Here is a 17204-nt window from a genome sequence, read left to right as displayed (position 1 = left end):
CTGGGCAGTGCCCTCAGTGTGAAATCTATTTAAACACAGACATAACACAGTGTGACTCCCTTCTTTTGAGAATTCCCTCTATTTTCTTCCTGCTTTTCATTGCTCCTCAAAGCCTTCAAATAGTTGCTTTTTCATATTTTTGTCAAGGGTTTATAATTGTTATCTGCAGGAAGGTTAGCCCAATATAAGCTACTTAGACATTGCTGGAATGAAATCTGTTTTTCTTATAGAATTAGGGAACATTACTGGGATTGATCCAAGCTAAATATCTATTAGCTTAAAATGTAGCATTTTTAGTGGATGAATAGCCAAGTAAAACAGCAGTTTTCATTTTTAATCTATTCTTTCTCTGAATTTGGCTGAGTAAAATTTTAGAATATCATCTAACAGAAATAGTTAATTGCCATTTTCCATGTTATCTGCATTTTTAAAAAAAGTTGTACTTGTGGTATAAGAGCCACAAAAGCACTTTTAATCCTCCTGGCTAGATGCTGCAAGAGGAGTATGGGAAGATTCCATGGAGTCTAAAATGGGAAATGAGTATGAGATGAGATGCCGTTTGTCAGTAATACCACTGGTCCTTTCAGTTTTCCTAGTTAAATGGAAATCTAATTTTAAATACGACAAGTAAAGAGGAAAAAAATCATTTATTTTCTCCTATGAGCCAATCTCAGGAAAAAAAATGGACATTTGAGGTGCAAATTAGTCCACATACATAACTTCCCAAGCAGTCACTTAGGGGTAATAGAATCTAGGTACAGCCACATCTCCCTGGCTAATGAGGCCTGGCACAGCAGATCCATTTCTCCAGTGTCCTCTACCCTATTTTGCCGTTGGCTCACTTCATAACCTTAGATAATGAGCCTCAACTTCCTCAAATAAACCTCCTTTCAATATAGGCTTTGACAAGTCTATGGTCAGAGGAGTTTTTCCTTTTCAATTTGAAGAAATCCATTGTATTAAGTGGACTTTAACCTATTTAAATCACAGGTTTAATTCTTCATGTGTGTGGTTTGTTTTGTTTTGCTTAAGGTTGCAATTGTAGCTCAAGACTTGGCAGCATTCCATACTGCCTCATCAGAAATGGGGCACCAGCAGCATAGCCATCACTTAGTAACCACAGAAACCAGACCTCTGACCTTAGTAGCAACATCCAATGGCACCCAGATTGCAGTTCAGGTGAGTACCAAGGCATACTGTCCTCAGTCGACAGCAGTGCTGCTCATAGCTCTCAACTTTGTACACTGTGCTTCGTGTATAACCTTTACAGGAAGCAAGGTGTAGAATAATCTCTATCACCTAGCCTACTTTAAGGAAATTGGTGTATTTGAGGTGGACTCAAAGAGACCAGCACTTTGTTCTCTACCCATCTTTGCATATTCTAGGGGAATTTATAGCAAGAAGAAAAACCTTCAGATATATATCCCTGTGTGCACCCACCCAGGCATCTTTACTCTCAAAATAAAAGTCTAATTAGGCAGGGGTCTATAAAGCACTTAAGAGCTACTCCTTAGTGAAAAACCTAGTGGAAACACAAATCCTAAATAAGTCCTCTGAGAATCCTTGCACAGCCCCCATTTTAAAGTGGGGCATGTCAGAAGACTTAGAAGGAATCATTCTCTGGGAAGCAGAGAATTTAGAATCTTGGGTGCAGCCGGGCATGGTGGCTCATCCCTATAATCCTAGCACTTTGGGAGGCTGAGGCAGGTAGGTAGCTTGAGCTTAGGAGTTAGAGACCAGCTTGGGCAACATGGTGAAAACCATCACTACAAAAAGCGCAAAAATTAGATGGGTGTGGTGACGGGTGCCTGTAGTGCCCAGCTACTTGGTGGGGGGGCTGAGGCAGGAGGATTACTTGTACCCAGGAGATTTGAGGCTGCAGTGAGCCAAGATTGTGCCACTGCACTCCCGCCTGGGTAACAAATGAGACCCCATCTCAAAAAATAAAAGAGACCAGCCCAGGCAACATGACGAAACCCCATCTCTATAAAAATACAAAAATTAGCCAGGTGTGGTGGTGTGCCCCTGTAGTCCCAGCTACTCAGGTGGCTGAGGTGGAAGGATCGCTTGAGCAAGGGAGGTTGAGGCTGCAGTGAGCCAAGATCGCACCACTGTACTCCAGCCTGGGCAACAGAGCGAGACCCTGTCTCAAAAAAAGAATAAGAACGTAAAGTAAAATAGAATCCTAGGGGCTAGGTGCAGATTACCTGTCCTTAGGGAGATTTTTTTTCCGCTTACGTGTTTACTTGATAAAGAGTTAGAACACACTCCAGGAAATGTCAGCTGTTGGTTTTATGTAGTTTATGGGTCATAGAAGCTAAAGGCTCAAGAAGCTCTCTTTTGTTGGCTGAGGTAAGCATCTTTTGTCTCTTGCATGTATGAATTTTTTTTTTTAGTTTTTATTTATGTAAAAATAAATAGAGATGGGGTCTCACTATGTTGCCAGGCTGGTCTTGAACTCCTGGGCTCAAGTGATCCTCCTGCCTCAGCCTCCCAAAGTGCTACGATTATAGTCATGAGCCACCATGGCCGGACTGTATGAAGATTTTATCAAAATCCCAAGTAAATTGCAGGCCAGGCACGGCAGGCTGGGAGTACAGGTGCACGCTGCCATGCCCAGCTAATTTTTGTTTTTTGAGACGGAGTCTCGCTCTGTCACCCAGGCTGGAGTGCAGTGATGCCATCGCGGCTCACTGCAAGCTCCGCCTCCTCAGTTCATGCCATTCTCCTCCCTCAGCCTCCCCAGTAGCTGGGATTACAGGCGCCCACCACCACGCCCAGCTAATTTTTTTTGTATTTTTTAGTAGAAATGGGTTTTCACCGTGTTAGCCAGGATGGTCTCGATCTCCTGACCTCGTGATCTGCCTGCTCGGCCTCCCGAAGTGCTGAGATTACAGGTGTGAGCCACCGCGCCCAGCCAATTTTTGTATTTTTTTTAGTAGAGATGGGGTTTTGCCATGTTGCTCAGGCTGGTCTCGAACTCCTGGGCTCAAGCAATCTGCCTGCCTCCACCTCCCAAAGTGTTGGGATTACAGGCATGGGCCACCATGCCCTGCTGAGACCTCATCATATCACCAGGCCTGGCTGCACCTAGGATTCGAAATTCAAAAAAGAAAAGTTGCATTGCATTATTCTCCCCTGCAGGAAATTGTTTTGTTCTCTTAATGATTGAGTCAGCAGGAGTATCTTAACAATCCCAAGTGTCAGAATTACAGAGAGAAGTTTCACTTCTGGCATATAACATTTCTTTGGCATTTTCTTGACTGTGGCTTTTGAATTGTTAGCGTTTGATGTGTGTGTTCCTGTTTCAGCTTGGAGAACAGCCATCTCTGGAAGAAGCCATCAGAATAGCGTCTAGAATCCAACAAGGAGAAACGCCAGGGTTGGATGATTAATCCTCAGAACAATGGAGCAATAAAGCAGAAGGAGTCTTTCATCTTCCGGCAGCAGAAATCCATGAAGCCCGGGCCCAGGAAAATTAGAAGTTTTCCATTCCTGATACACTGTACACATTTTAATGCGAGAGTGGAGAACATTTTATTCTTGACACTTTTGTGTATATATCCCTTGGAATAGATTCTCAGAGTGATTCATTGTGTACAAGGAAGTATGAAATTAGGGCAATACAGTAAATTTTCATGTTACTCTTTTATCAGATCACAAACTCCTAGAGTCTACATGCAAGACTAGTAAAGTCTTATGGAGTCTTATGATGGATTTTTAACTTCCCATGGAAAAAAAAATAAAGGCTGTATCTAAAATATCAAAGGTTCTATATGTCACACAATCATAATTCCAAAAGCCATTATGGATAATAAAGGATGTAAAGCCTTCAGATATTTCCCCAGTTAGTAGAGTGTCTGTGGTTTTTGTTCTACTATATGCTTGTCCATTTTTATTTGTATCTCATGGTTTGCAGACTATTTGAATAATTTATAGTTTCCCATCCCTGTTAAAAACCGGCTCTTCAAGCTGAAATGCTAATTATATTGGCATTACATTGAATTATGTACAAAATTATAAAATTTGGTTATTTAAAATTAAAAAGTTAAATCCAGTGGTTTTGTTAAAGATTTTGCTTAGTATTCAGTTTTTATTACTGTTTTTTAAAAATAATGAGTTATCAAAGTTTAACCACAGGCTGGTGCCCGGGATAACAGTACTGTAATTGGAAATGGCTTTACTCTGAAAATTAGGTTAGTGGGTTGGTGTAAATTATTTATTTTTGCTTATGTACTTTTGTTTTAAAGCTTATTTACCCCAAAGTTTATTATTAATTTTGAATACAGCAATTTTTAAAATGTTACTTTTATATTTTATTTATCAAATTGGTGGGGGGGGTGGGGGGAAATGGTGCAGAAAATATCGCAAATGTAATGGAATGTAACCTAATACACCTATTGAAAGGATGTTGTATATCAAGTACAGAGTAAGTGCTTTTCCACATATTTTTATATATTCACAACAATTTTCTGAGACATATGGGATTTACTACCTCCGTTTTTCACATGAGGAAACCAAGAGTCCAGGAGGGAGGCTGACTGTCGTACCAGCCCTCACAGCTATGGAGAGGCAGGACCAAGACGAGAACCCAGACTTTCTGGCTCCGAGTCTAGTGTGTTTTCACTGCACCACAGTTAGCTCCTCAAATGCTCATTTGTGGCAGAGATTATCAAGATGAACTTTGGTGATTTCTGATTGCCTAATGAATTGAGCAGTATAAAAACCATTTTCTAATGCTGGAAAATCAGCGTTCACCAAGGTCAAAAAAAAAAAAAAAGATGAAGGTGTGTTCTGCAGCAGCCCCTCCTGCACTGTTATTCAGTGAGCTTTGTTTGCAGAGAGCTGAAATGTGGCTTTTTCATTTCAAGCTTTACAGTAGAAAGGGGAAAACATTGTGCTGTTTTATTTTACATAAATGTTATCTTTGATCAGGTTCTATGAACTCTTGCTAAAAAGGACGGTGACTTACTTGAAATAGGAAGCCCTTCATGGTTGGGCAGAGCTTTTCCTTCAGAACCCTTTATAGATACATAACATTAGCAAAAGCCCTAGTCAACCACAGATCGAGTCTTCATTCTTGACAGAGACACAGACCCACACAGAACTCCCCCCAGAAGCCCAGAGGCTCAGAAAGGGGCTGTCGAGCTGGGATAGAAGACCAGAATCTGCGAAATCGCAGGCAGGGTGGCGCGCAGCCTCCCAGTGCTGGTCCTGGCTGCTGGCCAGGAGCTCCTCCCCACTGGGCTCAGCCAGGCTGCTGTACTTCCCAGGACCAAAAACCAAGCTGTCAGCCTCCCATGGCCCCTTAGATCTGACTTTGCTCAAATTCCAGGGTGTTTCTCTTTACTCCCAGCACCTTTGCCAGTTGGATTGGGCAGGGCTTAACCTGGACTGTTTTGGTTAGCCTGATTATCCCTCAGCTCAAAAGAAAATGACTTCTGGCACCCAGAGAAAAGGGCCTAAGATCACTGCTAGTTTTCCCTGACCTGCCTTCTTGGGAATGGGGCCTCAGGAGCCTAGCGAGGTGGCCTGTTTCCTCCAGGGGAAGGGTGCAGTTGGTGTGCTGAGAATTGCTAGGAAAGCTGCTATAGAGTCTCTTCACAGTGCAGGACACGGAAACGTCCAAGGTTGAAAAATCCCAAAAAGACGTAAGAGTAAACACTAGCAAACAGAACCAGGTGGGACACAACCCTCTGGAATTTGATCCAGACAGTGCTCAAGGAAAACCTCTCCGTCCAAAAAAACCACCCTGCTTTGCCCCAGTCACAGCTTGAGGCCACTGCAAAGAAAATGTGCCCCAGTCTGAACTCACAAGAACTTAGAGTTAAGGGAGAGACGAGGCTTTCTTAATTCTCTAGAGGTGACAGCTGCCCAGAGAGCCAGATCTCTCCTTCCTCTCCTACCCACCCCCAGGCCTTCAGGGCAAACTAACTTTGTACAGTGTCTCTTGCTTGCTCCTTGCCTTCCCGCGTGACAGCCCTGGGGCTAGATAAGCAACTTGGGAAACCGTGGACTCTGCTGAAACTGACTGGACTCCATTTATCAACCCAAGGAGTTTACCGTCCAGTATTTCCTGGTTCAGATAAGATTATAGACTAGTCAACTATTGGTAGACCTCAGCAGCGAGTGAGGAGTGGGATGTGAAAAAGAAAGGGGCAGAGCTGAAGTCTAGTGTCGAAGAGGAAAAGGGAGCGTGTTGGAAGGGGAGAAAAGCTGCCTCAGCGTCCTGCATGATAAGCACTTTCTGTACCTAGGTTTCCTTCGGGGATGAGGACACTTTCAGGGAATACTCCAGCCAAATACTCTCTCTTCTTCTGCCTGAAGGACAGGACACGCGTGCATGGGCATGTGATCAGTACAGTTTGAACAAGAAACTGCACTCAGAAGGGCCCTGGATTTGGGGTTTAATGGACTATGGTTGCAGTCTTGAAATTATTTTTGTTTATTTTTGAGACAGGGTCTCGCTCTGTCACCTAGGCTTGAGTGCAGTGGCGTGGTCAGGGCTCACTGCAACCTCCTCCTGGGTCCCAGCTATCCTCTCACTTCAGCCTCCCAAGTAGCTGGGACCACAGGTGCTCACCACCACGCCCAGCTAATTTTTGTATTTTTGGTAGAGATAGGGTTTCACCATGTTGACCAAGCTGTTCTCAAACTCTTGAGCTCAAGTGATCCACCTCCCAAAGTACCGGAATTACAGGCATGAACCACTGCGCCTGGCTGCGGTCTTGATGTCTATCTTTGTGTGTGTTTCGTAAATGAAGTCCCATGCATCAACAAAGCATGTGCTGGGGGCTTAGCGCCTGAGCTTACACACAGCTCCACCCGCTGCTGCCTCCCTGGAAGTTCTCTCACCACCACTGCCCCACCTGGCCTCTCCCTCCTTGCCCTCACCCTGCAACTGCTGCCACCTTCTACCCTTGGCAGGAGTCTGATCCCAATTCAGGGAGGGTTGGGGCGTGGTGGTGGCCATCCCCACTCCAGGCTGGCAGCACCACAGTGCTCCTGGTGGACAATCAGCCTTAGTTGAGCCTTGAAAGGAGCAAGCCTCTTGCCCAGCCCTTTACTGACAGTGTCCCAGCTCTGAGTTTTAAAGACACTGGTAGCCCATTTGCTGTAGGCTGAGGTGGCAGGCCTGTGGCAAGGGGAGACACCTGGAGGAAAGGGAACCTGGAATATGTCAGACCCAACAGAGCACCTGCCCACAGGCATCAGTGAGGTCCCCTGCCCTGGAGGCTTTCTCAGCAGGCTCTGTGCCTGGAGGAATCCTCTCTTCCTCCTTCCAACTTTCCTGAGCCTGGCTTGTGTTTGTTGTGCCTTTGAACCAGCAGGAGATAACCCTTCTGGGATGAACCACAAAATTCAAATTGTATAATTTCATTGATTCTAAATATGAGATAAATATTCTGATATTTACATTTAAAATTGGCATTGTATAATATAAAAGTGGAGGGTAAAATGCATGCCAAAATTTTTAATTTGTAGTTTTCTTTTTTTGAGACAGAGTCTTGCTCTGTTGCTCAGCCTGGAGTGCAATGGTGCGATCTCGGCTCACTGTAACCTCCGCCTCCTGGGTTCAAGTGATTCTCCCGCCTCAGCCTCCCGAGTAAGTGGGATTACAGGTATCCGCCATCATGCCCGGCTAATTTTTGGTATTTTTGTAGAGACAGAGTTTCACTATGTTGGCCAGGCTGGTCTCAAACTCCTGACCTCAGGTGATCCACCTGCCTCAGCCTCCCAAAGTGCTGGGATTACATGTGTGAGCCACTGAGCCCGTCCTGTAGTTTTTCTTAGAATGACATTAGTAGCAAATAAGCACCATGACAAGTTGAGAGAAAGACTATAAAAGAAGGAAAAAGCTTATGTCTACCATTTTATGTGTGTAATGAAATATACATAAAATATACCATTTTAACTATTTTTGAGTGTGCAGTGGTACTTAGTCAACCCTCTGTATCCATCAGTTCCACATCCCTGGGTTCCACATCCATGGAGTCAGCCAACCATGGATCAAAAATATTCAGGAAAAAGGCTGGTGTGGTGGCTCACACCTGTAATCCCAGCACTTTGGGAGACCTAGGCAGGAGGATCACTTGAGGCCAGAAGCTCAAGGCCAGCCTGGGCAACATAGTGAGACTCTGTCTCTACAAAAAAAAGAAAAAGTATATTCAGGAAAAAAAAGACTAAGTTCCAAAAAGCAAGCCTTGAATTTGCAAGGTACCAAGTACTATGTTGAATTCATAAGAATGATGTGTAGGCATTGTATTGGGTATTATAAGTAATCTAGAGATGAATTAAAGTATGCAGGAGGATGTGCGTAGGTTATATGCAAATACTATACCATTTATTATCAGGGACTTGAGAATCCATGGATTTTGGTGTCCTTGATGAATCCTAGAACCAATCCCCCTCCAATACCGCAGGACAACTGTACATTCACATTGTTGTGCAACCATCACCACCATCCATCTCCAGAACTTTTTCATCTCCCCAAACTGAAATTGTACCCATTAAACAATAATTCCACATCCCCCCTCACTCCAGTTCCTGACAACCACCATTTTATTTTATTTTATTTTTATTTTTTTCAGACAGGGTCTCGCTCTGTCACCCAGGCTAGAATGCAGTGGCATGATCTCGGCTCACTGCAACCTCCCCTCCTGGGTTCATGTGATTCTCCTGTCTCAGCCTCCCAAGTAGCTGGGACTACAGGCACATGCCACCATGCCCGGCTAATTTTTGTATTTTTAATAGAGACGGGGTTTTGCCATGTTGTCCAGGCTGGTCTCGAACTCCTGACCTCAAGTGATCTGCCCGCCTTGGCCTCCCAAAGTGCTAGGATTACAGGCGTGAGCCACCGTGCCCAGCCACCATTCTATTTTCTGTCTCTATAAATTTGACTATTGTAGGCACCTCATATTATATTTGTCCTTTTGTGTCTGGCTTTATGTGTACCTTTAAAAGCATGTTTTTCCTGTCTTTTGACCAAGAGGTAGCGTATTTTCATTTTTGTCCGGAGCCCCACAGATTATGTAGCCTGTCCTGCTGAGGCATGCACTTCTATTAGCCCTTCTGTTTTTGCTGCAGATGTGTGACCTGTGTTTTGGGAATATATTATCTCTTGTTAGATTATGGGCTCCTTTAAGACAGCTGGGGATTTAAATTTCCCGGTAACTCCTGGAGGTCTTGCAGAGTAGCAGGGCACTTCTAGCTGTTCCCTCCAGTTCCAAACTCCCGTGTCTTGAGATGTACAGAGAGATTCCTCAATTCTCCACAGGAGTTTCGTCTTGCTTCTAGAGCACGGCTAAACTGCAAGGACAGAAAATCTTGCTGAGAATGAAGAATGCTCAAAATTCAGGATAATTGCATGAATAGTTAAAATTGCCTGGCAAAAGCTTTTTCTGCTCACTTTTCTGCATTCAGGCTGTGAAAGAAAAATAGAATCTTGGGACCTCAAATTCACTATGCCAAAGCTTGGGAACTGAGTCATGCAAACAAAAAAGCAAAAATAAAACAAAAATACGGCCTTTCTTTTGTTCCCAAACAGCTGTAATTTCACAAGCTCACCTTATCTTATAAAAAATGTGGATTGACCGAGCATGAGACTAATGCATAATTGACTTTTCCTCTACCCCTTTCTTTTTACATGTAAAACATAGACTCACTGAACTCTAACCAGAGCCTCACAAGAATGTAACCACTTGCCTCATTGCCTACCCACCCTCCTTTTTTTTTTTTTTCCTTCCCCTCCTGCTTGCCCTTTCCTCTGTGAAAGGAAAATAAAACTTGGAACCCTAATTTCACTATGCCAAAAGAAAAATATTAAGCTGAAAGCTGAATTATCCAAGAAGCTACTTTTCCTTTTGTTCCTAAGCAGGTAGCTACAGACAAAAAGTTAAGTATCTCCACAGAGATACTCTATGTTCACCTTAGCTTCTACAAAGATGAATATATAATTGACTATTCCCCTACCTGCTCCTTTTCTCTTGCAACATGTGGATTCAGTCATGTGACCATACCCTCCATCTTTCCCGTCCAGACTGCTTTTCCCACTTTTAAATATTGAAGCCCTCAAAACCATCTTGGGAGAAAGGCACAGACCTGTCTCCCAAGTGCACGTCCTTAACGTTGGCAACATAAATTTCTAAATTAATTGTTACCTATCTCAGATACTTTTTGGTTTACACCTCTTGAAATATTGAAGTTCCCCAAATCCTCTTTGGAAAAACACGGGTCACAGATCCTATTGTGACTTGGGTTTCTTTTTCCCAGGCACGTCCTCAGCCTTGGCAAAATAAACCTCGAATCAATTGAGATCTGCCATGGTCGTGTTTTGGTTTACAAGATGAAAGAAAATGAGATTCCAGCTCTAATGTCAATTCCAGATTTCTTCCCACTTTGCCTCACTGCTGCAGGGGTTCCCTGGCACACACAGGTCACAGCACACAAAAGCCCCCCGCAAGCCTAATCACTAATCTGCCCCAAAGCCCCCCAGCCTAGGAAAGAGATGTGGGAAACAGCTGTAATCTGGGTGTAGACTCAGTGCCAGTGCCCTTCACACAAATTCTGCAAATTCTAAAGAAAACCCAAAGCCGTAAAAATCTCTGCTGCCTCAAGGGGTTTGGCGTATCTTTTTAAATAGGAAACCTTCACTCCAAGCCAGTGACAGGGCTTTTGTGCTGATGAGGGGCCTGGGAGCGCAGTAGGTCCCACTTGAGGGCAGCTCCCACACTCACCTGATGTTTTATTCAGCTAGAACTGATTAGGCAAGTTTCCTCACTGCCTTAGGGCTTTTCTAATATCCTGAAATCGCTTCATGTTCTTTTAACCGAAAAAGCAAGGGCAACAGAAAAAGTGGGAGCGCTTCTTTTTTTTCTACAAAGGTGGGCTTCACTGTTGGAAAGCTGGTGGAACCTTTGGGTATTTCAAAAAGAAAGCAGCTGGTTAATGAATTAAAGGCAGGATGGTGGGCCTCGGGGTCGACCACCAGCAGGAGGCGCTGTGGAGGTTCAGGGAGCAATCCATCTGCTTGCTTCACCATTTCCTTCTGGGACAAATGAGCCAGCTGTGCCTTGATAGGGGCAGTCAAAAGAAGGCAAGTGATGAGAAGAACCCTGACAGCCTCAGGTCATTGGGACGTCACTAAAGAGGAAATGCTCTCACCAGACTAGTTTTGTCTCCTTGCACAATCTAGCAGCCACTTTTGGTTTTATAGCCAGTGTTGACCAAGATGATACTTCCAGGAGTAGCTCATATTTGGCTTCCTGAGACGCCAGTTGCAATCCTGTGACAAGAAGGTGCTGAGAACTAATCATTCTCACACAGGCACTTCCAGGGCAAATCTCTGCCAGGCCTAAGGAGTCTCTGGCCCCAGCCACTCATTCCTAGCAACATTCCACACTTTGTTTTGTTTCTGAGATGGAGTATCGCTGTGTTGCCCAGGCTGGAAGTGCAGTGGCGCAATCTCGGCTCACTGTAATATCCGCCTCCCAGGTTCTAGCAATTCTCCTGCCTCAGCCTCCTGAGTAGCTGGGAATACAGACATGTGCCACCACGCCTGGCTAATTTTTGTATTATTCGTAGAGATGGGGCTTCACCATGTTGGCCAGGCTGGTCTTGAACTCCTGGATCTTGAACTCCTGGATCACCACCTGCCTCAGGCTCCCAAAGTGCTGGGATTACAGGCATGAGCCACTGCACCTGGCCCATTCCACACTCTTAAACCCAGTCCTAAGGCGAGGCCAGGCTGCTGTAGTATTTGCCATTCTGCATGCCTTCTACAGTCTTAGGAGAAGGTCTACAGGGTCACCTTCCTTCATCCCCACAGGGAAAGTCACTTGCTCATCCACAGGCAGAGCCCTGTCCAGGGCTCCAGTGTCAACCACGACTGGAGACAATAGGCTGTCAATAGATTCTATCCCAAGTTCTTGGACAAGAAATTTTGGAATAAATGCCAAACTTATGGGATAAATGCCAAATTCTTGTCCAAGAACTTGGGATAGAAGCCCCATTGCTGCCCTTCCCTTGGACCCAAGTCTAATAAGTGGGCTCTGACATTGTTCTTGAGGATTGACTCTGCCTTGATCACCTCTCCTGGCCTCCAGACTTGCTAAACTGTGGCTATGTTTATCCCAGCAAAACTCCACAGGACTCAGAGTTATTGAAATCCAGCCTGGTAGCAAGGGGTCTTTTATTCCTACCGTGACTCCTCTCTTCTCCTGCCCCTGAATTCTCCCTTCAGAGGAGCTTTTTTTCATTTGTTTTATTTTATTTTACTTTAATCCTATGACACTACTTTTTTGCCTGATTGCCACTGTTAATTTTTATTTTTATTTGAGACAGGCTGGGGTGCAGTGGTGCAATCTCTGCTCACTGCAACCTTTGCCTCCTGGGTTCAAGTGATTCTTATGCCTCAACCTCCCGAGTAGCTGGAACTACAGGCGTGCGCCACCATGCCCGGCTAATTTTTGTATTTTTAGTAGAGACGAGGTTTTGCCGTGTTGGCCAGACTGGTCTCAAACTCCTGGCCTCAAGTGATCTGCCCACCTTGGCCTCTCAAAGTGTTGGGATTACAGGCGTGAGCCACCACGCCTGGCCTGCCACTGTTGACTATGTCTTCAGATACACAGTGTTGCATGAGGGACCAATAAATCACAGGAAAGATACAGAAATGGCAGTTTAAACATATCAAAAAATGCATAACCTCATTTATAATAAGATAAATTGATAATTAAAACTATACCAAAATTATTTCAAAAAGTTTTGAAAAGTTTAAAAAACCTATACTGGGCTGGGTGCAGTGGCTCACGCCTGTAATCCCAGCACTTTGGGAGGCCAAGGCGGGCAGATCACAAGGTCAGGAGATCAAGACCATCCTGGCTAACATGGTGAAACTCTGTCTCTACTAAAAATACAAAAAAATTAGCTGGGCCTGGTGGCGGGTGCCTGTAGTCCCAGCTACTCGGGAGTCTGAGGCAGGAGAATGGCGTGAACCTGGGAGGTGGAGCTTGCAGTGAGCCGAGATCGTGCCACTGCACTCCAGCCTGGGTGACAGAGAGAGAGACTCCATCTCAAAAAAAAAAAAAAAAAGAAAAAACTTATATGAAATCCCATTTTTCACCTATAAAATTGGTAAATATCAACAAAGTTGATAATGTTTTTGGCAAAGATGCAGGAAAATAGATTTTTGTTTTGTTTTGTTTTGTTTTTTTGAGACAGTTTATTGTCCAGGTTGGAGTGCAGTGGTGCGATCATGGCTCCCTGCAGCCTCAACCTCCCAAGTTCAAGTGATTTCCCCACCTCATCCTCCTGAGTGGCTGGGACTATAGGCACAAACAACCACACCCAGCTAATTTTTAAATTTTCTTTTTTTTTTTTTTTGAGACGGAATCTCGCTCTGTTGCCCAGGCTGGAGTGCAGTGGCGCAATCCCCACTCACTGCAACCTCCACTTCCCAGGTTCAAGCGATTCTCCTGCCTCAGCCTCCCAAATAGATGGGATTACAGGCATTTGCCATCACACCAAGCTAATTTTTGTATTTGGTCTCGATCTCCTGGGCTCAAGCCATCCTCCTGCCTCAGCTTCCCAAAATGCTGGGATCACAGGTTTGAGCCACCATGCCTGACCAGGAAAATGATTGTTTTGTCTGAGACAGGGTCAGGCTCTGCCTCCCAGGCTGCTGCGTAATGGCGTGATCTGGGCTCACTGCAACCTCTGCCTCCTGCGCTCAAACCATCCTATCATCTCAGCCTCCTGAGTAGCTGGGACTACTGGCACATGCCACCAAGCTCTGCTAATTTTTTTTTGTTGTTGTTGTATGTTTGGTAGAGATGGCGTTTCACCATGTTGGCAAGCTGGTCTCAAAACCTGCTGGGCTCAATTGATCCTCCCACCTCGGTCTCCCAAAGTGCTGGGATTATAGATGTGAGCCACTGCACCCGGCCAAAAATAGATTTAAAGTGCATATATCCTTTAATTTGGCAATTCTTCTTCTAATACTGTATCCTAAGGATATATGAGCAGCATTGCTCATAATAGCAAAAGTTTGAAAACAGCCTAATGGAGAGCTGTTTAGATAAATCATGGGAAAAGTTGTACTGCCCCAGGCTCTTCCAGACCTCAGCACTGTGTGGGAAGCTGCTGGGTAGGTTGCTCTTGGGTGCAAGGTGTAGTAGGCTAAATAATGCCCCCACCAAATATGTCCATATTCTAATCCCCAGAAGCTGTGAATCTTATTTTATTTTTATTTTTGATTAGAGACAGTGTATTCTTGCTCTATAACCCAGGCTGAAGTGCAGTGGCTTGATCATAGATCACTGCAGCCTTGACCTCCCGGGCTCAAGCAATCCTCTGGCTCAGCCACCTAAGTAGCTGGGACTATAGGTGCACACTAACATGCCCAGTTAATTTTTTGTTTGTTTGTTTTTTTGTTTGTTTTTGAGACAGTCTTGCTCTGTTGCCCAGGCTGTAGTGCAGTGGCATGATCTCAGCTCACTGCAAACTCCACCTCCCAGGTTCAAGTGGTTCTCCTGCCTCAGCCTCTGGAGTAGCTGGGACTACAGGCACATGCCACCACATCTGACTAATTTTTGTATTTTTCATAGAGATGGGTTTTTGCCATGTTTGCCAGGCTGGTCTCAAACTCCTGGCCGATCCACCTGCCTCAGCCTCCCAAAGTGCTGGGATTACAGGCGTAAGCCACCGTGTCCAGCCTCCAGCTAATTTTTTGAAAAACCTTTCGTAGAGACAGGGTCTCACTACGTTGCCCAGGCTGGTCTTGAGCTCCTGGTCTTCAAGGAATCCTCCCATCTCAGCCTCCCAAAGTGCTGGGATTACAGGCATGAGCCACTGCACCCAGCTGAATTTTATTTTATATGGCAAAAGGGACTTTGCAGATGTTGATTAAGGTTCTTGAGATGGGGAGACTATTCTGAATCATCTGGGTGGGCCCAATGTAATCATGATGGCTGTATAAGAAGGAGGCAGTAGGAGACAAGGAGACAATTGTTCAGCGACACAGCAGAGGTTGGAGTGATGTGCTTTGAAGACAGAGGAAGGGGCCACAAGCTAAGGAATAGAGGAGGCCACTAGGAGCTGAAAAAGTCAAGGAAACAGATCCTCCCCTCAGAGCCTCCAGAAGGAACCAACACCTTGACTCTTTTTTTTTTTTTTAAAGAGATGGGGCATGTCAGTATGTTGCCTAGGCTGGACTCCAACTCCTGGGCTCCAGCGATCCTCCTGCCTCAGCTTCCCAAGTAGCTAGGACTTCAGGGGTGTGCTCCTATGCTCAGCTAACACCTTGACTTTAATCCAGTGCAACTCATTTCTGATTTCGGACCTCCAGAACTGTAATAATTTTTTGTTGTTTTAAACCACAAATGTGTGGTAATTTTTTGCAACAGCAATAGGAAACTAGGGCACAGCCATCCTAGCCTTGAGAGTTCAGGGTCGCTGGCCTAGTCCAGGCTGGCCCAGGGACAAGGAAGCCCTTCTGAAGGGGAAATCCAGTCTCTGTTCTGGCTCTCCACGCACCCATGCGTTCACAGGTGTTAGAGTTTGATCTCCTTCAAGAGAAAGGGAATCTTCAGAAAAGTCACATCACAGACATGCAGGCCCCTGGGAAACAGTGGTCAGGCTCTTCTCAGAGATGAGTTCATGGAAAGACACCCTGAGGACTCCCTTCACATGACAGCTCTAGCAAGTGCGTCTGTATCCAATGGCCCATTGACATTTCAACCTTCTACAGAGATTTCCCCTGGCTCCTCTTCTTTCTGGCCCCTAAATTTAAATATCTGAGCACATAGATGTGTTGGCTAGACAGTCATCTCCTCTCTGCAAGTTGAGTCACAAGAGTCCTTCCCAGCAGGAGGGGAGCACCACCTCAGGGAGAACTCGGGTTGACCAGGCAGTGACTTCCTTGTGCAGATACATTTTTCTCCTGAACAACCTGGGTGTGTCTCATATAACTGCTAGGAGCCAGGACCAGAGAAAGCATGTAAGCCCTTCCTACATTTTCCCCTAGGGCCCTGTTTTGATCAGCAATTTGTTCTCCTCTCTTTCCTGTTGAGATAGAAGAGAACAGGATTCATCTACTTAAATTTTGATTGGAGAATTACTCATTTGGAAGGTAAAAATTTGTGCTCACTGCAGCAGCACATATAGTAAAAATTGGAATGATATAGAGATTAGCATGGCGCCTGTGTAAGGATGACATGCACATTCATGAAGCCTTCCATACTTTTAAAAAATAAAAATAAAGGGGCCAGGTGCAGTGGCTCACACCTGTAATCCCAGCACTTGGGAAGGCTAAGATGGGTGGATCACGAGGTCAGGAGTTCGAGACCAGCCTGGCCAACATGGTGAAACCCCGTCTCTACTAAAAATACAAAAAATTAGCGGGGCGTGGTGGCAGGTGCCTGTAATTCCAGCTACTCCGGAGGCTGAGGCAGGAGAATCACTTGAACCTGGGAGGCGGAGGTTTCAGGGAGCCCAGATCACGCCACTGCATTCCAGCCTAGGCAACAATGTGAGACTCCATCTCAAATAAATAAATAAGTAAAAAGAAAGAAGAAAATGAAACATAAATAAGACTGTAGATTAACAGTAGGGAAGAACTACAGGTACACAACACCATGCAGCTATAGTTATGTCCCTAACAGGTAGGTACATAGCTGTGATATTAGAACTGAGGAGAAAAAAAGGCCTGAGAAAAACAAAAAATGTACTAATTTTGGAAGAACAATATCAGAGAAAATAATTTTTACTTACCCTGTATATTTTAGTGTGATATTTCCTGTTCTGGAGTACTAACTATGGACAACCTTATATCAGGCAAAAAAATAATGAGTAGAACTGACAGCCCATTCAAAGAAATGCAAAAACCACAGCAATGGACGATCTGAACATACTTTCACATTCTAGAACATGTGATGGCACTGCTGCCACCTATTCTTCTGCAGGTATGTCTCCTGGTGCCCCCTGTTCCACTGCAGGTATGTCTCCTGGTGCCCCCTGTTCCATTGCAGGTATGTCTCCTGGTGCCCCCTGTTCCATTGCAGGTATATCTCCTGGTGCCCCCTGTTCCATTGCAGGTATGTATAGCCATGGGCTATGGTAGAAGGAGTCACACATACTCCCTCATTAGCCTTGGGGATAATCTGCTAAATGAAGGGTAAGCGCCTGTCCAAGATGGGGTACTAGCAAAT

At 44.9% G+C, this 17204-nt stretch overlaps 1 protein-coding gene and 1 non-coding gene across 14 annotated transcripts in view; both read left to right on the top strand.

The window, feature by feature from the left end:
- The window catches only part of ZNF143 (zinc finger protein 143), a 66073-nt gene extending 62000 nt beyond the window's left edge, over positions 1-4073 (top strand). For 11 of the 13 annotated variants that reach the window (XM_054439282.2, XM_054439283.2, XM_054439285.2 and 8 more), the window contains 2 exons: positions 1033-1179; positions 3312-4073. In XM_054439282.2, coding sequence (XP_054295257.1) covers positions 1033-1179; positions 3312-3395 — 231 coding nt within the window. In that variant the 3' untranslated portion in view covers positions 3396-4073. The remainder of the gene's footprint in view (positions 1-1032; positions 1180-3311) is intronic. The other 2 variants (XM_054439286.2, XM_063671935.1) reach the window with 1 other exon arrangement.
- Positions 4074-16136: 12063 nt separating this feature from the next.
- LOC129009089 (U6 spliceosomal RNA) lies at positions 16137-16241 on the top strand. Its single transcript, XR_008492633.1, has one exon. It is a non-coding gene; the product is annotated as a U6 spliceosomal RNA (small nuclear RNA).
- The last annotated feature ends 963 nt before the right edge of the window (positions 16242-17204 follow it).

The sequence above is a fragment of the Pongo pygmaeus genome, chromosome 9 (genome assembly GCF_028885625.2).
Source record: "Pongo pygmaeus isolate AG05252 chromosome 9, NHGRI_mPonPyg2-v2.0_pri, whole genome shotgun sequence".
Classification (NCBI taxonomy): Eukaryota; Metazoa; Chordata; class Mammalia; order Primates; family Hominidae; genus Pongo; species Pongo pygmaeus.
This window is presented reverse-complemented; position numbering and strand designations above follow the sequence as displayed.